Source organism: Engraulis encrasicolus, chromosome 20 (genome assembly GCF_034702125.1).
Source record: "Engraulis encrasicolus isolate BLACKSEA-1 chromosome 20, IST_EnEncr_1.0, whole genome shotgun sequence".
NCBI classification, from domain to species: domain Eukaryota; kingdom Metazoa; phylum Chordata; class Actinopteri; order Clupeiformes; family Engraulidae; genus Engraulis; species Engraulis encrasicolus.
The window spans coordinates 17,353,984-17,377,771 of NC_085876.1; the positions used below are offsets into that span (position 1 = coordinate 17,353,984).

Sequence of the window (23,788 nt, forward strand, 5' to 3'; positions counted from 1 at the left end):
AGCTCAATGAACACCCATTCCTCCACCGGCTGTAAGCCTCTTTTTCAAGTCCGTCTTCTCTTCTCCCATACCACCCACACTTTGCCCGCCCTGATGGACTCTGGTGCTGAAGCCAACATTATGGACCCTGAACTGGCTCGTCGTTTGGGGTCTGGAGACCCATCGTCTGCCCTCTCCCATCCCAGTCCGTGCTCTCGATGGCCCATCTCCCTCGGTACAGTCACCAGCATCACCGCCCCGGTCTCAATGACCTTGTCAGGTAACCACCAGGAGATGATCTGCTTTCACCTGCTTCGATCCCCAAACCAACCACTTATTCTGGCTACCCATGGCCTCCGCCGCCATAACCCTCACCTCGACTGGATGACCGGGACAATCAAGGAGTGGGGAGAGGACTGCCACCAGACCTGTTTGCGTTCAGCCACATTGCCCTCCAGTTCAGTGCCCACCGATTCAGCCCCTGACCTCTCTAATGTCCCCAAATGCTACCACAGACTCCGAGAGGTATTCAACAAGGCCAAGGCCACGTCACTGCCCCCACATCGGCCCTATGACTGCGCCATAGACCTCCTCCCTGGAACTGCACCACCCAAAGGCAGCCTTTTTTACTCACTGTCTGCCCCTGAAAGGAGAGCCATGGAAGAGTACATCAGCAACTCCCTAGCGGCTGGGATCATCCCGCCCGTCATCTTCTCCTGCTGGTGCTGGGTTCTTCTTTGTGGGGAAAAAAGGATGGAACCCTCCGCCGCCTGCATCGACTACCGGGGTCTTAATGACATCACTGTCAAGAATCGCTACCCTCTTCCTCTGCTCACCTCCGCTTTTGAGTTGCTCCAGGGAGCCACGATCTTCACAAAATTGGATCTTAGGAATGCTTACCATCTGGTCAGGGTGAGGGAGGGAGATGAATGGAAGACGGCATTTAACACCCCAACTGGCCACTACGAGTACCTGGTCATGCCCTTTGGCCTCACCAACGCCCCAGCAGTGTTCCAGGCTCTAGTAAATGATGTCTTGCGGGATATGCTGAACAAGTTTGCCTTTGTGTACCTTGACGACATTTTAATATTCTCCCAGAACCTGACCGAACACACCCGCCACGTCCAACTAGTCCTCAGTCGTCTCCTGGAGAACTCCCTGTATGTTAAAGCAGAAAAGTGTGAGTTCCATGCTCGATCCATGGCCTTCCTGGGCTACATTGTGCAGAGGGGAACATACAAATGGATCCAGCTAAAGTTTCAGCGGTGACTTCATGGCCCATACCAGAGAACAGGAAAAAAGCTCCAGCAATTCCTTGGATTTTTCCAACTTCTATCGCAAATTCATCCCGCAACTACAGCACAGTAGCCTCTCCCCTCACTGCTCTGACCAGCTCCAAAAACAACCATTCGTCTGGACCTCAGCAGCCAATGAAGCCTTTGATGTCCTAAAATCACGGTTCACCTCTGCCCCCATTCTCCAGATGCCCGATCCAGACCAGCAATTCGTTGTGGAGGTGGACGCCTCTGATGTGGGAGTTGGAGCAGTTCTCTCTCAACGAGCAGCTTCTGATGGCAAACTCCACCCCTGTGCATTCTACTCGCAGACTGTCACCATCAGAACGTAACTATGATATCGGAAACCGTGAGCTGCTGGCTGTCAAGCTTGCCCATGGAAGAGTGGCGCCACTGGCTGGAGGGTTCAGTGGTTTCCATTCCTTGTCTGGACTGACCACAAAAATCTGGAATACATACGCACCGCTAAACGACTGAACTCCGACAGGCACGCTGGGCTCTGTTCTTTACCAGATTCAACTTTACCCTCTCATACCGTCCCGGAACGCAAAACACTAAGCCTGATGCCCTTTCCCGCCAGTTCCAGAAAGACGACATGCCCACAAATAACCCAGCACCCATCCTGCCCAGTCCCTGTGTCATTGCCGCTCTGACTTGGAATATTGAGGAACAAGTACAGAACGCTCTTCTTGATCAACCTGGCCCCCAGTACATGCCCTGATGGCTGCCTCTATGTCCATGAAAACCTGAGGTCTCAAGTCATACAGTGGGGTCACAGCTCCAATCTCGCATGCCATCCTGGGTCCGATCGCACCTATGACCTTCTCAGCCAGCGGTTCTGGTGGCCATCTCTGAGGGAAGATGTGAAAGACTTTGTCCGTGCTTGTGTCATCTGTAGCCAGAATAAGACATCCAATCAGCCCCCTGCCGGCCTACTCCAGCCTCTGCCCGTGCCCATGCGACCCTGGTCCCACAATCTCTTTGGATTTTGTCACGGGTCTACCCTCATCTGATGGAATGATGCTGTGCTCACAGTAGTAGACCGTTTCAGCAAGATGGCACACTTCCTTCCCCTCCCCAAAATTGCCATCCGCCAAGGAAACCGCCCAGGTGGTCTTGGATAATGTCTTTCGCATACACGGACTGCCAAAGGATATTGTCTCAGACCGGGGTCCGCAGTTCACGTCCACCTTCTGGAAGGAATTCTGCCACCTTCTAGGAGCTACGGTCAGCCTCACCTCTGGTTTTCCACCCCCAATCCAATGGGCAGTCAGAACGGATGAATCAGGAGCTGGAGAAGGCGCTCCGATGCATGGCATCTGGCAACCCCCGAGCCTGGGCGAAGCAATTGTTATGGGTAGAGTACGCCCACAATTCCCTCACCTGTTCAGCCACTGGCATGTCTCCCTTTCAATGTGTGTATGGATACCAGCCGCCACTCTTCACAAGCAGGAGAGAGAGGTCACCTGTCCATCAGCCCTCGCTTATGCTCGACAAATGCCCGCCGCACCTGGTCTCGGGCCCGTGCCACACTTCTCAAGTCTGTCACCAGCTACTCTCGTGGGGCCAACCGTCGGAGGGTTCCGGCGCCGACCTACCATGTGGGCCAGAAAGTGTGGCTTTCGACCAAGGACCTGCCACTCAGGGTTGAGTCACGGAAGCTTTGCTCCCGGTTCCTTGGTCCATTCCCCATCGACAAGATTATCAGCCCAGCTGCCCGTCCGACTCAAACTGCCCAAGTCCATGAGAGTGCATCCCACTTTTCATGTCTCCAAGATAAAGCCTACTCACGAAAGCCCGCTGGTTCCAGCCGCACCCCCTCCACCTCCACCACGTCTCGTTGGCGGAGGCCTGGTCTACTCCGTCCGTCGTCTGCTCCGGTCCAGGCTGAGGGGCAGGGGAATCCAGTACCTAGTCGACTGGGAAGGGTATGGCCCGGAAGAGAGGTCTTGGGTGCCCGCCAGACGAATTGTTGATCGGACGCTCATCGCTGATTTTCATCGTCTGCATCCTGACCAGCCCTCTGTCCGCCGTGGCCGCCCTAGGGGGCCCCGACGTGCTGCCAGTTCAACGCCTGACCCTGTGACGGATCCGGCACCTGACATGGGTTCTGACGCGCTCCCTGCTGATGGTGATGGGGGGGCGAGGTCCCTCGATGATGTGGGTTCGCCGGTCCCCTCTGAGGACGAAGCGATGGAGTCCGATCGGTCTGAGGAATTCTGACCCTCCGCCCGCCCTTCTTGGTGTTGCTTGGGGACTTCTGGGGCCGTCCCTTGGGGGGGGGGGTTCTGTCATCGTCTCTCTCCTGACTCCTGGTAACTAGCACTTAGTGCTTTCAATTATCCCACTTGCTTACTCTGCTCTGCCTAATCACTACACCTGTGCTCACTCTGCTCTGCTCAATTGATACACCTGTTCTCACTCTGCCTCCTCATTGGCCAGCCACCTGCACTGCATTCACTCTGCCATTAACCCCTGTATATAAAGCTCTTGTTCTCAGTTCCTCTTTGTCAGACCGTCTGCTAACTTGCACCCGATACCTGTTCGCTGGCTTTCAATCTCTGACTCCTGAACACCAACCTGGACCAACCTGATTCTGTACTTGATCTTCTGCCCTGGAAAACCCGACCTGCCTTCTGTTCAACGACCACCCTGATCTCCAACCCCGGTAAACCGACCAGCCATTCTATCTTCCGACCAACGATTACTGCCTGCCCCTGTCTGTACATCTGCACTGTTTAATTTGCCTTGTTTTGTGTGTGTTCCCCCCCAGGACTCCCGGACCCTCCACCACCAGTTCCATCGGACACATCTCTGTCTCTGGGGGGACACACACAAACGGGCTCCCGGACCCCTGCACTCTCCTAACTCCCTTTACCCTGAACCTCAATAAACTGTGAGAAACGTGACGCATTTGTGGTCCTCCTCTGTCTGGTCCTGACAACATTTGATTCAAGGTCAATTCCTACGACGGAGTATTAGTGCCACATTTGAAATGTAAAAAAAAATGATGTCACAATTTTGAGATATTATCTCACAATTGCTAGGATCTCACAATTCTGAGATACTATCTCACAATTGTGAGATGATAACTCACAATTCTGACTTAGGCCTACTATCTCACAAATCTGAGATACTATCACACAGTTTAATTCTAAATCACCAGAAATGAAACCCCATTGAAAATGAATGGGGTTGTATTTCTGGTAAGTTAGAATGAAACTGGTGAGTTAACACCAAAACGTGGCATGGAAATCTACGGGGTATATTGAACAGTGAAGTGTGGGTCACCAGGTCTACAAACAAGAACAGCGGACAGCAAAGCATCAAGGATATCTGTGCTTCCATAACTCCCATGTCCTGTTTCTGCCATTGACTTCAATGTTAAATGCATCATGGCAGTGATTAAGACAGAGAGACTACCAACCAAGTATTGAACATTGCATGTTATGTAGATACCAAATTTCAACTGATTTGATGTGACACGAATTTCGCTGAAGAAAATTGTGATTATGATGCGAATTCCCCAGTTCATGGGTTTTTTCAGCTGGAAGGCCAAAATATGCAAAAATAAACAATTGAATGATTGGAATAGTTAAAGAACTGGGTCATGAATCTATAATCCATGACAGTTTAATATTATTGATGGAATTATGGAAATAAATAAACGTATTCATGCTATTCTAATAAAGTGGCCTGGAGCTGTACATTCATTCCGATCAGACTAACCGGATCAGATCTATTCCGATTGGCGAAAAAAGCGCCATATATAGACACAGCTAATGAGTAGCCCTATCTCTTTATTTGAAAATCCAACAGAAAGGTATAACTTGATGAGTTCGTCCGTACCAGCCATTTCAATCATTCACACAATAGCAACTGATGAATTCCCATGTGCAACAACTGCAAAATGCGCCTAGGCAATCTATCTCAGAATTGTGAGATATTAACTCACAAACAATTGTGTGATAGTATCTCAGATTTGTGAGATAGTAAGTCAGAATTGTGAGTTATCATCTCATCTCAGAATTGTGAGATCCTATCTAGCAATTGTAAGATAATATCTCAAAATTGTGACTTTTTTTATTTTAATTTCAAATGTGGCACTAATACTCCGTCGTACAATTCAAACTCAATCTACCAAAATAAAATCAGCTGTCAGCAGGTGTGGAGCTCCAGGAAGGGTTTGTGTTCATCCTCCACACCCACATGAGCTCTGCTTTCTTTTGGCTTTGTCTTCCATGATAGGGGTGTCTTGGGGATAAACAATCTCTCTCTCTCTCTCTCTCTCTCTCTCTCTCTCTCTCTCTCTCTCTCTCTCTCTCTCTCTCTCTCAGTTTTCTCGTTTAATACTAAGGGGGGCGTTGAGAGGCTTATGGTGAGGTCAAAACCAATATTCAATTGGTTTGTTTTTACTACATTTTCCATTTTTTTAATCGGGCGCATGGGTATATTTTATACTTGCAGTACATTTATTAAAATCTGATTGTAAGAATTGAAGAGATATATTAAGGATCTCTCATGACCCACCTGCCTTGCCACCAAGGCCCAGGGCCGCTGACAACTTTGGTCGGTCTCAGGACAAAGTCATCTGAAAGGGCCCCCTCCCCAATACGTACAGTGTACTACTGAGTACCAAATTCTGGGACCCCTCTCTCCCTGGGCCCTGAACAACTAACTCCTTTGTCCTTCCTATCAGCTTCCCTGCCAAGGCCCTTTACCAGTTACTAAGGAAAAGATGGAAGAATTCCTAAATTGAACAGAAACACTTCTGTGTTTATGCCAGCATTTTGGCTGGTGGCTGATGGAGCAAACTTCTATCCTTGGCGTAGAGTAGATGGAGGCACTTTATAATTCATGAAAGGAAGTTGGATAGAGCAGTGTTTCTCAACCTGGGTGCCGCAGGCCCCCCTCAGGGGTGCCACAGAAATGTGGCTGATAAATACATTATGGTAACACTTTAGAATAATGGATGCAAAAAAGCATTATAAAGACTTAATATATAATTAACTATTGATGAACAAAACATTAACAAACGTTTGTAAATGACTAGGAAATGTAAACAAATGCTTGTAAATGACTAGGAAATGCTATGTTAATATTTTATATTTATGAAACATTTACAAGTTGCTTGTAAATGAATAAAATACTCTGTTATAAGGTGTGTAAAATCTTGCAGATATCATTTGTAGATATTTTATTAAGCATTAATAAAGCTTAGTTAATAATAAAAACATTTGTTAATGTTTTATTCATCATTAGTTAATTATTTACTGAGTCTTTACTAAGGAACATTATTATAAAGTGTTACCTAAATTATGTAATATAATTCATATTCTTCTAAATTATTAAATTAATGCTTGGTCAGTGGAATATTTCATCTGCCATTTACGCACAATAAAGTAAATTTAGGTCGCCCCAGTAAGCTGCAAGTTCGAAGGTACGTAGGTTGTGTGACGTTTCCAAATGTGTTACTTTTCTAAGCTTGTGTGGTATCGGATGCGATGCCATATTACAGCTTGTTGGTTTGGGGTGCCTTGAAATTTTTCATGAATTGAAAGGGTGCTTCGCCTAGGAAAAGGTTGAGAAACACTGGGGAAGAGAACTATCCATCTGGAAACACACATGAAATATTGAAGTCATTCTTGAAAACCTACTAGATACAGTACAAGGAAGTGATGCCGTAAGACTAAAATATGAGAGTGATGATGTAAGAGGTCTCACACAACACGCCCAAGCAAGTGATGCTGTTAGAATATTGTATGAAAGTGATGTAAGACCAGAGTTCTGTGGAAGATAAGACAATTGCACCACCTGCAGGAATCTAGAGGTAAGACATGGAAGTACAGGTTCCCATTCTCCCGTTTTCAGAGATGGGCCTAAATAACAATTACGACTTCCTTGTGGACCAGAAACTGATAAAGCTCCTCAGTTGTGTTACGAAGCGCCACCAAGAAGTTATCCAGTTGCTTTTACAGTTTAACTTTTTTTTCAGAGCCTCTGACCATTCCAAGCTTTCTTTGGTTTACTCTCATTCTTCAATTCAGCTCTGAAACCTTGCTATTGTTTGTGCAGTGTGCTTGTGAACTGTGATGTCCATGTCCCAGTATGTTGTAATGACATATACAGTAGCCAATTATGTAGGCTCTGCTTTCTACTCGGGCATGATATAAGCCCCTTACATTTTGAAGTTTACAAAGTTGTGTATAGTTTTAAAAAAGGAGGATACTGTACTGCTTGTAAGCATGGTCTCTTGTGTCAGAATAAGAAAGGGGGGAAGGACACATTAACCCCTTAGCGCAGCACTATGGCTGTAGATCCAGATTTTTCAAAAGTTTCCCAAAGTAATCCAAAATGGAGTAGATAGAGGCTTGGACAGGATTAACGCATTTCTCCAGTTGAGGTGGTTTATTGTATAACGTATTTACACAAAACTTTAACTGAGGTTGTTTGCAAAATAAAAACTGTTTATAAACTTAACAAAAATAAACGATTGCACTGAAGAATATGGTCAAAACAGTGTTTGTTGCCAAGCTCCTAACCATCCACCATTTTCCACCTGTTTCCACCATTCACCTGCGCCCTGCGTCACAGGTAATGTTTCCAAATTCGTGCGTCACGTGATGAGATGGGTAGCAGCTCGGCCTCAAAGACTGTTTCCATAAAAAATGTCCATTATTTACTAAACTTCATTCAATTACTTTATATTTAATAAACAAATACCAAAAAACAAAAATATTATCTAAAAATAACCCAAAACAAAGGAATGGCTATCACAACGGCTCTCTGTAATATCACAGCAATGTTGTTATGATGTAGTTCAGCATTTTCAGCAAGTGAATAGGGTCGCTGGCGACCCCTGCTGCAGTAAGGGGCTACGGGGACAACAGCAGTTAGCCTTCGAGCATCTGTTAGAGTAGGCCTACATGACCTGCCAACCCCTTAGCGGTTTCTGGCAGACTACACTAGCCTGGTCCTGACCATCCCATAATACTACCATTTCATTTCGTATTTATGGTCTGGAAGTTGTGTGATCTGACGCAATTGCAGGAAGCGGGAGGTTTGCACTCAGCTATGGTTTGAAATGAATGGACAGCTCTCACCCAATCGCCGACAGTTACTCAACAACAGCATAGCGCAGACCAGAGCCATTGGCGCAGACGTTTTCGTCATCGTCACGAGCATCCCCCCCCTTTCTCCCCCACGTAGGGCGCTTATTCGCTTATTGGCTGCTTTCTGATTAGATTAGATGTGGGGCGTTGCGATCAAAATCCCACCGATCTGGACACTCCACAGAAGAGCAAGGCCAGACTACCGTAGTGGAGCCAATCCTTTGGCGGAAGTACGTAGGATGGCTCGCGAGGCTAAGACTACACCATGAGACCTCAAGAAATTCTCATAGTAGGCCTATTATTTTTTTAATTTCAATTCCCACTATAGAGATTTTTTTATCGTCAGATTTTTTCCCTATATGCTTTCTATTTCTATCGTGTGATACAGCTGAAGACTTAATGGTCTATGAAAATGGTATTGCTTATACACATCTTCTATTTGGTGGAATACAGATGTTTAGTTTCACTTCGGTTTCGTTTCTCAAGTTTGTGTGTGCATGTGTGTGTGTGTGCGCGCGCGCGCGCGTGTGTGTGTGTGTGTGTGTGTGTTTGTGTGTGTGTAAATAGATATGTGACTACTTCTAAACTGGTTATGACATGCCAGATCCAGAAAGTCCCCACAGCTTGTTGTGTGTGTGTGTGTGTGTGTGTGTGTGTGTGTGTGTGTGTGTGTGTGTGTGTGTGTGTGTGTGTGTGTGTGTGTGTGTGTGTGTGTGTGTGTGTGTGTGTGTGTGTGTGTGTGTGTGTGTGTGTGTGTGTGTGTGTGTGTGTGTGTGTGTGTGTGTGTGTGTGTGTGTGTGTGTGTAGTTTTCAGACCTCTTGGAAAACATGGATAGTGAGTCATGATTGAGGCCTGAAGGCATGTCTTAAATGCTTTGATATTTGAGAACAGTAAATGTGGGACTGCCAATTCAACACTTAAAGAGTTGAACCAACGCTGAGAGAGTTACAATTCAATCACTTTGTGTTGAATTAGCGCGACAACATTTACTGTGCTCAAGAGTTTTTTTAATAGATGCCAAACAAGGGAGGAGGACCCTACTGTATACTGAATATTCCAAGCTGTTCGCCAGCCATAACCATTTTTGCTTCTGAGAAAGATCTCTGTCAATTCATAGGCACACTACACACCAGATTTTGTGTATAGTTGAAGCAGACATATGAGAACGGACTTAATAACTTGACAACGTTTTCATCACGATCAAGAAGGTTATCATGGCACAGGTAAGCAGAGTCATTACAAGTGTGATCTCATAAAACTGTTTCATTATGTGGTAGTACAATTATGGCAAGGTACACTTGGTGAAGGATAAGATTTAGATTTTTAAATCAAACCTTAACGGTTTATTTTACATTACATTACACTTAACAGACACTTTCATCCAAAAGGGTCTTATTTAAGTTATTTATATAGCCTAGTTATTTACAGGGTATTGGTTACAGTCCCTGGAGCATGTGGGGTTAGGTGCCTTGCAAGGGCACTCCAGCCATACATGGAGGTGTAGGGAGAGGGGTGGGATTTGAACCTGCTGCAACCCTCTAATGTTAAGACCATCTCTATTACCACTAGTCCACAGCTACTTTCAAATATTTATATAAATACTAGAGATGCACCGGATCCTGATTTTTAGGATCCTGCCAGATACCGGATCCACTGCTTAAGATCCTTCAAAAGGGTTGAAACATATAGCCTACTCGCACACATGGGCCCTTTTTATTACGTTGGCTCAAACTACTTTTTAGACTCATTGGCTTACTGCCACACTGCCTGCAACAGCCGCTTCCAAAGGGCTTTCACTCCATGCAGTGATTTGGGTTGTGAAAGACTGACTGAAAAACCTAGGCTAGAGATGCACCAGATCCTGATTTTTAGGTAACATGCCGGATACCGGATCCACTGCTTAAGATCCTGCCAGACCCGGATCCTGTGAAAAACCCTATTATCCTGCCGGATCCGGAACCGGATCCAGATCCGGTGCATCTCTAATAATAATGTCAGGTCACACTATTCATTACCCGTCATTATCTGTCTCACTAATCTTCAAGGCAATCATGAGATTACAGCTTGGGGGCCTTATTATACCTTATTATAACTGCACTTACTGATATGACTGATGAATGGTTGAGAAAAATGGATTCAGGCAATATTATTGGTTCTGTGTTGTTAGATTTCAGCGCAGCCTTTGATATACTTGACCATATGTTACTGGTGAATAAATTACATTGCTATGGTTTTGACAGACGCTCTGTTGCCTGGATAAGCAGCTACCTTACCAATAGGAAATACTGTGTGTACTTTAATGGCAGCTTCTCAGTTATGAGAGAGATGAACTGTGGAGTTCCACAAGGAAGCTGCTTAGGGCCATTATTGTTTTCAATATTTACTAATGATTTACCTTTAATGTTGAAACAGACATCCATTGGTATGTATGCGGATGACTCTACTCTTTATGTAGCAGCCTCAACAGCAAACGAATTAGAAAATATCTTAAATGATGACCTTTTACGGGTCAAGAAATGGGTTGACTCAAATAAATTAGTTCTTAATATTGAAAAAACGAAATGTATAGTATTGTGTTCTAAATGGGGAGGTAGATTAGACCCGAAATTGAATGTAAAAATAGATGACAAAGAAATAGAACAAGTTACAGAAGTAAAGCTACTGGGTGTCTTGATTGATAGCAGGATGACCTGGACGAGCCATATTAATGAAATGGTAAAGAAGATGGGTAGAGGTATGGCTGCAATTAAATACTGTCGTAAATACTTGCCAGGCTACCTGGTTAAACAACTAATGCAGGCTATAGTTCTGTCCCAGATGGACTACTGTTCTGTTGTATGGTCTAATACATCCGAAAACAATCTCAACAAATTACAAGTTGTTCTGAACAAAGCTGCACGTATTGTGCTCAATTGTTCCTATAGAACAAGGGTATCTGAAATGTTAAACACATTGAACTGGTTATCAGTTAAAGACAGGTTATACTACACTCTTCTCTGCTTTGTACGGAGTGTGATTATGAAAAAGTGTCCAGCTACTTTATTTAATTTCTTTGTGTTTTCCAGTAGTACACACACATATTCCACTAGACACTCAGTCGAGGAAAGATTTTTGTTACCTGCGTACAAAACTGGAGCTGGACAAAGAACACTGCACTATAGAGGAATGCTGGCATGGAACTCCTTGCCCAATTTCTTGATTAAGGAAAACATTGACAAAAGCTTCAAAACTAAATTAAAACTGTTTTTGTTTATACAAAAGACTTGACTTGTTTTTTGGTTTCTTATTGGATGTACTTTACTTTATTAACTTGCTTTGATGTAGGCCTACTTTCTCCGTTGGTGTTTTATTTCACTCTCTATTTATTTATAGGGTGAAAGCAGTATTAATATGACCAACGTAACGTATGAGTGATAGGTTCTCATTTCCTCTTTTGAGTTTGTTTTGTTTTGTGTGTCTTGTGTTTTTGTCTTCTGTTGGGGTTTGTATTATTTGTAAAAAGAAAAGAGAAAAATGTAAAATAATGTATGAATTTGTTTTGACCACAGGAAGAACAGTGCTTCTAATAGAAGATAACTGATGTGTTGTCAATAAAGCAATCAATCAATCAATCAATCAATTATGAGTTGCATCAGTGGCAGTTGCAACAATGACATACAGAGCCCCAGGGCAAAACACTGATAGGGTCCCCAATACGTCCTGCTAAGGTCATAATAGGGTGTCCACCGCCAGTGCAGGAGGGCACTGGGCCCAGGGGTAAATGCCCTGCTCGGCCTCCCCCTATACCTTCACCCCTACGTCACATTCATCCCTGTGTCTCCTTCCCATTAAAACAGGGATTTTTCCTCACCCCTGCCACTAGGTGTGTTATGAATTTAATGATTTTATGACCTCTCTCTGATTTGTGTAATTTCCTGTCATTCCTTGATTTAAAAAAAAACAAAAAACATTTGAGCAAGCTATCTGGCATACTTTAAAGGTTTGCAAAACTGTTGAAGCACATTGTGATAGTAGTAGCCTTTATTTTTCCCAGTAGGCCTATGGGCAATTGTAGAGCAAACATTGAGCTTCATCTTCATGTTTATGTGAACTGTGCTATACAAGTGAAATGATTATGATTTCTATTATTATTTCCTTTCTCCCTACTCTTTACTGTTCAACCTCTCAGAAGTCAGAGCTGGAGAATGCTATCGATACGCTGGTTTGCTACTTCCACGCAGCATCGGCAAACAACAAACCAACTCTCACCCAAGATTAATTCACATTTTTTCTCAGTAGAGAGCTACCCAACCTGGAAAAGGTAGTGTACTGTAGTGTACTCTATATCCAGAGGTGCATCTTGCCACCAGGCAAGGCAGGCAGCCACTTGGGCCCCCCAAGCCCCTAGATAGTGAATAACAGCCCACATTTTACCACAGTAGTGGCGATTTTGGTTCAAATGTTCATTCTTTTGCATTTTTGCTTGGGGCCCCACCTGACCCTAGAATCGCCTCTGTCTATATCTGTGGTGCGTGCCGCTCTGAGAACACAACAAACAACTAAACATCTTATGAACTGCACAGAAGATTTATATTTCATGATTAAGGAAGATCACCATTTTATGGTCTGAATTTTAAGAAATGTAAAGACCGGCTTAGAGCACACTGTCACATCACTCAAATTCTCATTTCCCACATTTTACAATCCCTTGTTACAGTATGCAGGGATGGACTGGGGGAGAAATAGGGCCCAGGCACTTTTGGCTGAAGCCGAGGGCAAAACTCAATATTTATTTTTAAAGAAATGGACTAAAATTGTGTGTGCATGCACTTAAAACACAATTACATTTCACACATACTCTTCTCCATCATATGGTAGTTCAAATGTGCCTGCACATAGGCAGCCCTACAGTGTTGCATATTACTGTGAGAAGTTACATTGACAAAATTTGACACCAAATTTCATGCTCAAGTCATGTTACACTACACATTAATGTCGTATGTGGGCCAACTGTAATACACATTTGAAATTATCTCACGGGCAGAATAACATGACTCCACGGGCCAGATTTGGCCCCCAGCAATATTACCAACAGATGTTAACAAAGTAGTACTCAAAGTAACGTCCCTGTGCACAACCACTGTCCAGGTGCTGGTGATGTGCAGTAAGAGTAATCCAAGTAATTGAAGGATGAATCACCGCACACTGGTATCTTTGCTGGTAGTTTATTTGGACCTGATGAAGCAATAGCGAAACACGTTGTTCACCAAATTAACTACCAGCAAAGATACCAGTGTGCGGTGATTCATCCTTCAATTACTTAGATGTAAACAAAGCTTTTTGTGGTGGTGATGGGTGGTGGGACTTCAGGAACACAGGAACACGAGAAAGATTCTTGGGCGGATGGGCGTGAGAGAAGGGCAGGACGTCACCTTTGAGCACTTCTGGGTGGAGGTGGATCATCTGGCCCACCTAAGCAACCGGCCGGCGGAAAGAGCTGTCTATCGCCGTCAAGACTCACGGTGTTTGATACTGTGAGATGGCAGCAAACTGCACCTGATTTTTACTTGCTATACAGTATGCTGTATATCACCACATCGCAAACCACCTGCCACTTGGTACAGATCACTGATCAACACTGTATTTTTTTTCGATGCCAATTATCCAAACCCTTTTTCAGCAGATTATGTGACTGTGTGTGACGTAAATAAAACATCCATAAGGTACAGCACTGCATTGTTCTCTTTTTATTGGGGCTCTGTCATGGCGCTGAGAATTACACAATCCACCACAATACTTAACACCACTACACCAACACCATACACTACTGCTGTATACTGTAGACCTGTGTTCTCCAATTATTTTTCCCCACAAGGACCAAATTATGTTGCGTAAATGACGCTGAGGGCCAAACAAATCGGCCTACCATATGGCCACATAGCATACATAAAGAGTATGTTTTCATTTGTTCTAACCTCATGGCGGGCCAAATGTTTGCCATGCCCTGGGTCGCCATTTGGAGACCACTGGTATAGGCTATAGCACATGTCCTCAGTGATGATGTCTTCCCCTGTTAGTTGTGTTTGAGTGCATGCATGCATACGTGCATGGGTTTGTGCTTGTTAACAAATTAATGAATTTGTGTATGTGTGTCTGTGTATGTATGTAACCGGTGGTTATCCTGAACCTTTATTCTGACGGGGTAACGACGCTCCCCTTTTCCTTCCGGTGGGTAGCGTATATCATTCCGGTGGTAACTAGCTAGCAAAGAGGCTATGTTTTTGATGCTGCAGAGTGTAGCGTGGGGTACACCGCTCTCTTGCTGTGGTTGAGCCATCGTACAGGAAAGGTAGGCGTCCTTCTCGGTTGGTTTATTGCTCTTTTTGGTGCATTGTAATGTACTTAGTTGTTGGTTACTGACACCATTTAACTTAATTGTAGCCCTGTCCATCGGCGGCTGGCGTGGGGTCGGCTGCTGTTCTGGGATGGTGTGCTGAGCTGGGCAAACTCAAGGTAAAAGATGCGTTCTGTACGCTTCTCTCGTGTTTGCGAACGTAGTCTCTGTTGTGACTGATGTAGTGTTACTCTATCACAGTGTCGCTGGTGATGTTCTTCCACTTTGTGTCCTGTGTGGTTGACTGCTTGCATGCCGCTTCGAGAGAACCAGAGGTAATGCCGGCATTTTCTATAAGAGTTTCGACGCTTAGTACTTGACTTGTGTAGGGAGATGTGTGGGGTGGGAGTGGGGGTGCTCCGCAGGTGTGATGGCGGGACTGGCAGCGTGGTGCCTTTGATATCGCGCTGTGGTGTCGTGGTTGCACCTGTGGGAGCGCCCACATTTCCACCATACACAACTCCTGTTGAATCGAGTTATAAATGCCGTGCCTAATGGTAACTTTCTCGTTAAATGTACATAGGAGGAGATGGTGCCTTCGACTACACTGATGCAGTGTCACTAGAGAAGGGGGGCATCACTGTTCTTTTCCCAACCTTTTGTTTCGTTTTGTCCTATTGTGCGAGTGATTCATCCTGTACAACCTTTTCACTTTGACGTCCGAGACGAAGGGGCTTGTGTAAGTTTCACTCTAACATCCGAGACAAAGGGGCTCGTGTAAGTTTCTACTTAGTAACCGCCAAGACGGAGCTTGTGTATATGATTAGGGTATGAACACTGAAGTATTACTGGGAGACGTATCTTAAATCTCAGACTCCTTTTGGAACCTATACTTGCTGTAGGGGGAGACCAAAGACGTGTGTCTAACAGGCTTGTGTGTGTGTGTGTGGTGGCCATTACCAATTTTGCCCTTTTGGCAGTTTGTTTTTTTTATAATTTGATTTACTAACTTTGTTTGCCGTGCATTTTTTGTTATTTGGTCTACCCCTCGTGCAAATGCCAATTTCCATTGGCACTTTTGCATAACTTGCACATTTGCACATTTTGTATATTAAGATGACGTGCCTTTAGGTACTGTAAATGTTCATATGCTCTATTTTTATATGTGACTGAGCCCGTGAGGCATATTTTCAGAAAGAGATTCATTACGAAAAGAAGAAAATAAAAAGAACTCTGGATTGTATGACAGTTGTATCTCTTGTTATTCACTAACCTGTTGCGGGGAAAGTCAAATCAAGTGTTTGATGGTTGGGTTCTCTCACCCTAACAAATGAGAGTGGCGTAGTCACTAAACATCTTAAAAATATTAAAAACATCTAAAAATCTTAAAAATATTACGGTAAAGAGATAACGCAGGCCACATGTATGTGTATATGTGTGATGCAATCCGGGTTACTTAGTAGAAATATGTCTGGCCCATTGGACAACATGCACTACATCAAATAGGCCCTAAAGAGATGGGTTCAGCAGTTAAAGTATGTGAAAACACGGGGAGTATGAAATGTAAAAATATGCACAAAGTAAAAAAGAATTGTGTCTTTTTAGTTAGGCCTACAATGTAAATAGGACAACACAAACAAATATTTCAGTATGTCCATTTTTATTTAACTTCCATTGGGGATTCATCCAAATGTATTACTTTACAGTTTTTATTTTCAGAGGGTGGACCACAAATACCACAAAAACAAAGATAATAACATTTCAAACTGTGGACTTGTTTAAAAGTCAAAGATGTTTCAAACAGTTCTCAATGTTAACTTTCCAACAAATAGTGTAGGCCTATACCATATTTGTTACTCTGCATTTAAAGATAAAGGCATCTAAAATGTGTCCACTAATTTTAGCCCCTCTGTTACTACTTGTTACTATTCTACGTTCTCTGATTTATCATGTAGAGGGAGACCGACACAACCCCTCTTCAGCCTCCTCCCCTCTTCAGTCCCGCGGAAAAACTCGAGAAACGAGGAGAAAACGTAGGTGTTCAGGACTTTGACTTTGGCAAATATGTCCAGCTCCGTCTCGTGGTCACGACCGATGTCAACCATGAGGGCCATGGAGCGTTTGTACAGGCTGTTTTCTTTAGCGACCACCTCGTCCAACCACTTCAGCTTGGCCCTCCGGTTGATGGTAACCTCGGTGACCGTGCCCCCGTAGAAACCCCGACGTCTGTCCTCTGGCCCCGGTTCCTGACAAAAAAAAGGTTTACAAAACCTGATACCCATCTGCAATCCCCACCACAGACATAACACAAGAAACCTTTTCTGGGGGGAAAAGAAAACTAAAAAGTACAAGCCTTAGTGTAACATGCAGGGACTTCCAAATATGGAGCCAGCTTGATCAAGAGCTTAAAAAATGCAACTCCTATTTAAAAAAAACACTCAAATGGAAATTATTGCTCACATATGTCCAACAGATTCACTTAAGTTATTTGAAATGCCACAATGATTCAACAAAACACAGTGAACATGATTTCTCCTGCGGTCTCATGGGTTGGGTGGGGGCTGGAAGGGATTTTTGTTTTTGTGTGTATTGTTTTGTTTTGTTGTTATTTGAAAAAGGTAGGTCTGCACACTGCCGATGAGCTCCAAAAATAAACTTTATTATTTAAAATGCAACGTTTCGATCACACTGGATCTTCATCGATGCCTGATGAAGATCCAGTGTGATCGAAACGTTGCATTTTAAATAATAAAGTTTATTTTTGGAGCTCATCGGCAGTGTGCAGACCTACCTTTTTCAACTATCTGATTTTTTTGTCTGGCACCTGCGACAAGTGTTTTTGGATGTGCGCACCCTACCCAAAACTACGTGTTTTGTTGTTATACCTGTGTTTTCTTTCTAATGTTAAGCAATCATTCGCTGTATGTCTTTCTCACCTGAAAAGATATTCAATAAAAACGTATCGAGTGCATTCCAATATGCAACCTTGCGTCCTCCACTTGTGCTTGTGGCCTCATACCAGGAAGTAATATGTCTACAGCACTGACTACAGCATTATATTTCAATATCTTGCAAAAGCTCAATTGTTAAGTAATTTTCTCATTTTCAAACAGGATGGTAAATGAAGAATAGTCCCCCCAAAATTGTTTTGGCTAGGCTGACAGCGAGGAAACTGAATTGTTTTCTCCACGGAGTCGACATCAGCAAAACGTGAGGCCACAAGCCCAAGTGGAGGACGCAAGGTTGCGTATTGGAATGCATACATCATCTCATCTCACCTGAGCCGCCATAGGGTAGTCGTCCCCGACGAACGCGGAGCAGATTGACGCGTCGCCGTGACCCTGGGAGTGGCTGACCTCACACGCGATGGTCGTCACGAGGAAAAGGGAGAAGGTGCGGAAGTTTCGCACTGAGGCGGAGAGGACTGCGGTCATGAAGTAGCGGCCCCAGAGATCGCAGTTCCGCTCGCAGTGGCGCAACTGGAAGGTCTGACGGCAGAATTTGACAAACTCAGAGGCCTCGAGACCCTGACGAAGTTCCTGCAAGGTGTACTCTTCTTTTTGAACCAGAAAAAGGTCGGTGAACTTTTCAACCTTGATGTCGTCTTTTGGGCCGATAAACATGCCCACAAGAGCAGTGTGCAGAGTTCTGCTGTGAAACTTGTAGATGTAGTTATTTAACACATAATGCACGTCCTCGTTGCTGTCCTCCATGGCATTGAACCTAATCTCGCAGACAAGATCTAGTATGGTGGTTATGTGTTTCATCGGCGCTGCACTGTCGTCTGGGATTAGTGTTTCATTCAGCCACACTGCTTCCATATTCCCTGGGTCAAAGTCTGGAGCTCTTCTCCTGCCATGTTCCTCGTAGAACAGACTCCATGTGAGCCCTTCCAGGCAGTCGATGTAAGGGTACCTCTTGCGGAACTCTGCAGGAACAAACATCTGCGGTCCAGTCGGCCACTCCTGGTATAAGACGCCGCCTCGGTAGTCGGGCACCACTTGCCCTTTGGCTTTGGCGCCTCCTTCCTCCCACCTGGTCACCAAATTCCCTGCCAGATCCAACTTGGCGAAGACGCTCTTGCTGCTGTCCCTGTGCCGCCACTCACCACCTTCCCCTCCACCAGTCAACTGCTCTCCGCTCGGAGTCACAGAAACTGCGGTTGTGTAAAGGCGCAGCTCTGTCTCCACGCCGTAGAGCCTCAGTGCCTGCAGTAGATGCTTGGCGAACTTCAGGTGCTTCCCCAGATAGCAGCCCACCACCGTGACCATGCCCACCCGTCGTCTGCCATCCTGCAGGACGTCCATGTTGCCAACCAGTCTGCCAATCTCCTGAGGATCATGGCCACCCAGTTGGAATCCACCTCCGTCATCACCATCTTTGGCACCGTGACCAACTAACACCACATGGCTGTTGCCAGTTAGTCTCACGTGAGGGCCCCTAATGGCTTGCAGTGTGCCCCTCTTGTAGTGGAGTAGAGTTGACTTTGTGGGGTGTTTCTTGTAAAGGAAGTCAGCAGCCTCCATGACCACCTGGTCAGGTTGCAGGGCCACAATGTGGTGATGGTCATATTCGGCCGAACGCGAGTACTGGGGGCTGTGGGTTTGGATATTGTCAACAGAATCCCATCCCACCTCTGTATCTTGGGGTTTGTGCAGTTGCACAGGCTTGAGAGGAGCACAGCCGTCAAGGGTAATCATTGAATCCTGTCTCCTACAGCCATAAGGTTTAGTAGCTTCATCAAGTCTAGCGTCCCATGATGGAGGAGTGAGGACAGAATCCTTTGGTTGAGGCCTATGTGTAGAAAGAAAGGCAGTCATACAATGTTTTCAAAGTCGGTCAAAGTTTTGAAATCAGTACCCAACAGGTGTACTTATTATATGTTTAATTCACTCAAAAAGAGAAAAGGGAATGCTTCACTGGGTCATGTGTGCAATTAGTTTAAAAAAAAGGGTGCTCATCAAAAAAACGTGGGCGTCCAAACTGCCATGAAAAGATAAAAACAATATTTGAGGCACTCCTTAATAAAGTTAAAAAACCTTTATCAAACACTGGCTACATGCCTACGCGTTTCGACACATTGTCTTCATCAGGGCATGCCAAACAATTGCAGGTGTAAGGTATTAATCAGGTAGAGGTAGAGCATGTGATGTGAGCATGTGAGCATGTGACCTAGCTCTACCTCTAACGCGTAGGCATGTAAGCCAGGCATTTTACGTTTAGTAAGGAGTGCCTCAAAGATTTTTTTTTATCTTTTCATGGCATGTTTAATTCACTATTCATTAGTTCACGCTCTGAAATCTGGATTAAGCATGTATGCATACATCTTTGTTCTCGCTGGAGAACGGATTTCTCGTGATCATGCCGCTATCGCAGGAGAGTGGCTGTCCACGCGGTGGACTGATCATCAAAGTGCTTCGCGGGGTCCGGAGGGACCACCGAATTCAAGATAGATTACATGGCGTATTGGGCAAGATCGCTGGCCGTGGTGCTGAAGTACTGCCACTGCCGAGAAATGTCTATGCAGCAAACATTCTCGAGCTCGGGAGTACGGTGCGCCACTGAGAACTCGAGCAGTATCTGTGCCCACAGATATGTGCAAACTCTGTGCCAGTGGGCTTTCATGTATTTCCGACATTTAAATTCTTGAGTGTGGTACAACAAGATTTCCATTGTGGGCAATTGATAACTGTTCAGCTGCTGTGTGTAGTAGAGTCTCAAAGAAGTTCATAAAATGCAAAATGGAAAGCCTCTAGTGTATTTTAAACCTCACCACAGAGATGCAGAGAGCTTTGGGTCCGGAGTCCAGTGGATCAGTTGCACTGTGTCTGTGAAAAGAGCTACAGTCAATATCACCATTCGACATCATTCCTGTATGTATTTGCATGCACCTTCCCTCAAAATGCAAATAGCACTTGGAGATAAAGTGTTTCTTGGTGTCGCCTCCCATGAAAGGAAATGAATGGCCACACTGTATGCACTTGCTACACACTTTCTCACCACTACATTTCAATATTTCCAGTAGTAAGCTCTCAACTTACTTTTCATGGTTTTGTGTGTTTTCTATTTAACCCGTTTGTGCAGAGCCTTATAACCTTACTCAGTTTAGGTTATTGGTCATTGGTTATAACCTTATCAAAATTGCAATGACCAAGTCTTAATCTGTTACCTACGTCTGTCTGTACTTTCATAGCAGAGTTGTTAGGATGTAGTTGAATGTTTTCAGCAATGAGTGAGCGGGCCCATCTGCACTAAAGCGTATGGTGTATGTGCCTTCCATCACTTACAGACACAAAAGCTTACTTAGAATTGAGCTATATGCAGTCCGATTGCCAACTCAAAGGGCTGGAAGTAAAGAGTGGGTAAAGCTGGCCTGACGTATCATGTCAGGTTTGCCATCTAGATCTTTCTTTGCTTCATGGCAAACACAGATCTCATTCACCTTCTTTTGCTGATTCTTCTCACTGATGTGGTAACGATGGGAAAACTAGTACATAGCCATGGTGCTCAGGGCATCATTTTATGTACATAATACTCATTAATTTTTAATAACACACACATTATTTTTTAAATATCTATTGATCAATATGTGTACTGATACATTTATTTCCAGTTCTTATTTGAGTGGTATGGTTTATGTAGGCCTAACATAAACCATACCACTCAAATAAGAACTGAAAATATATGTATCAATACACATAGGCCTATTGATAAATGGAAAGGAAAAAAATGGCCTCATTTTGTGGGCCACCGTGTGTGTGAGTATAAACAGCTGGTAGCACACATACTGTATGTCAAGCAACCACATTGACTGCTATGAGCTATTGTGTCAAGAAATGTATGCAAATATTTTTACAAGCCATTATGTGTGAGCAAGCAATAACTTTCTCACCACCAGTTGCTTTGTGTCCAGCTTTCAAGTTGTCAGTTTGTGGTTACAACTGCAATACTATACTGCCAATTTGGGAAAAAAAAATACATTCTCTAATGGGTCATTTGGTTTCATTCAGTCAATCCAGATTGATTTTGATATTTGTCTATTTTGCAACACCACCACACAATAACAAAAACACCAATAACCAAAACACTGCCCAGTTATAAGCAGAGGTGTCAAAAGTAAAAGGAAAAGTACTTTTTTGGTGTGATTACAACACTAGCACATGGCATAACATAGCTGTTACACAACTTACTCCATTGTACCTAATGAGATAGACAGACTGTGTTGAACTTGTTACTGAAAAACACTGAAAACCTAACAAGGACCCACCACAAACTTGATCGAACCAGTGCAGAGTTAACTGATCGTAAGACAAGTACACGGGTCTACTGGTGGTTACTCAGATAAGTTACTTGTGATGGAAGGAAACTATGTTTCTTTTTTTTTACTTTTACTTTTACTTTTGACACCTCTGGTTATAAGTGTATTTTACCAGAATGGCAATGACCAAATCATAATGTCTTGGTAAAGACTCTGTAATAATGTCAAGTGGTACAACAATGGTAGTAGAGTTTTGTTGTTTTTCCCCTAAAGAATAATGAAGTGCTCCCCTGTTGGAACGGTTAGGCTACTGATTAACATTTGAATTTCACATTACCAGTCCCAATTATATGTTATCAATGTTTAAATAATTATTTTTTGACTCTGAAGAAGACGCGCATTGCGTCGAAACGGCAGTCTTTATGTTTGCACCAAAATAAAATAACTTTAAAGTATCCAAGTGCTCCAGTCATCCCTGGCCTAGTCTTTTCGAAGTGGACCAGTTTACTTTCCATTATCTACCGTCCTGGGAAGGTTAGAGAGCAAGTGACTTCCCTTTGACATGTTTAAATAATTATGCCATATATACAAAATGTCAAATACCTGCCAAAACCACGGGGTCGTCTCGACAGACACACATGAGGAGCAGGAGGAGAACGTGCTGCATCTTCACGGTGACCCAAAGGCATATGAAATGGCATTTGCACTCAGCCAAGGGCAATGATGATTCAGAGACTCCAGTCCAGATTCCAGTGCCACATATTCCAAACTGCCTGAATTCACCTGCCCAAATAACCCAATTGGAAAGATAAAACTGGGTCATTTGGAATATGTGGCACTGGAGTACAATTCCTGGATACAGGTTGCCACTCACTGGTTACACATTATACCCTACCAACCGTCACTCCACAGACAAATATGACTATCAGTAATATTGTAACTGCAGGTCTGACAGTGATAACAAAGGCACTTCACATTGCCATTTACAAAGGTGCCTGTCAGTCCATAAAATGCAAATGCAATGTTAACCCACAAGCTTCCAGAATACTGCAGATCTTTTATGGTGACTGTGTGTGTGTGTGTGTGTGTGTGTGTGTGTGTGTGTGTGTGTGTGTGTGTGTGTGTGTGTGTGTGTGTGTGTGTGTGTCTGTGTGTGTCTGTGTGTGATTCTGTACATGTCAGACTGAAGCAAAAACTAGCTTTTTAAAAATCTGATCAGGGGCTGTCACTTTTGTGCCCCCAAGCCATCCTGCAGTATTGGATTGGTTGTGCATGACATATTTCGTCAATTCATGGAAGTGAAGAATTAGTGGGTGTGTGTGCACACATCCACAATGTAGGAGCAGGACAGAAAGAGTTATACAAATATAAAACCAAATACCATGTCAACATACTTAAAATAAATAAGCAAAATTGTACCAAATGTGCTAACATCTGCTTTAAAATCCAGTCAGTTCATAACTTTTCTTGTTGCATTACCTACCCCTTTCACTAGGGGGCACTATACTACAAGTATGCAATGGATTATCAGTGCTCAGAGGTCCTGCAGGGCCTAGACTAATTACAGGTCTGTGGCAGAGCCGCCCTGACGGAGTTGCACAGGATTAAATAAGTTCTGCATGTCTCCATTTGAATGTCCCTATGGTAAACCTTCTCAGAGGGCAGTGGGCTGCTTTTCCTGAGAAAAGCAGTTGTGCTCATATGATTAATTTCACATGTTGCTGTCTTGCTCTGTTTTCTCATGAAATGAAATAATACAGCACAGAAATAATTGCAGAGAAATAATTGGTATTTAAATTTTATTTTAAAAAAATTGGGATCACAACTTTT

General features: G+C 44.0%; 1 protein-coding gene and 1 long non-coding RNA gene across 2 annotated transcripts; one reads left to right on the plus strand and one right to left on the minus strand.

Moving 5' to 3' along the window:
- The first annotated feature begins 14,715 nt into the window (after window positions 1-14,715).
- On the plus strand, window positions 14,716-16,073 carry LOC134435764 (uncharacterized). Its single transcript, XR_010032088.1, has 3 exons — window positions 14,716-14,879; window positions 14,962-15,035; window positions 15,284-16,073. It is a non-coding gene; the product is annotated as an uncharacterized LOC134435764 (long non-coding RNA).
- Window positions 16,074-16,385: 312 nt separating this feature from the next.
- On the minus strand, window positions 16,386-22,670 carry LOC134435765 (uncharacterized). Its single transcript, XM_063184807.1, has 4 exons — window positions 22,562-22,670; window positions 20,474-20,528; window positions 17,979-19,494; window positions 16,386-16,946 (listed from the first exon to the last, which is right to left on the minus strand). The coding sequence occupies exons 1-4, from the start codon at window positions 22,623-22,625 to the stop codon at window positions 16,626-16,628; spliced, it is 1,956 nt and encodes a 651-aa protein (XP_063040877.1). The 5' UTR covers window positions 22,626-22,670; the 3' UTR covers window positions 16,386-16,625.
- Window positions 22,671-23,788: the final 1,118 nt, after the last annotated feature.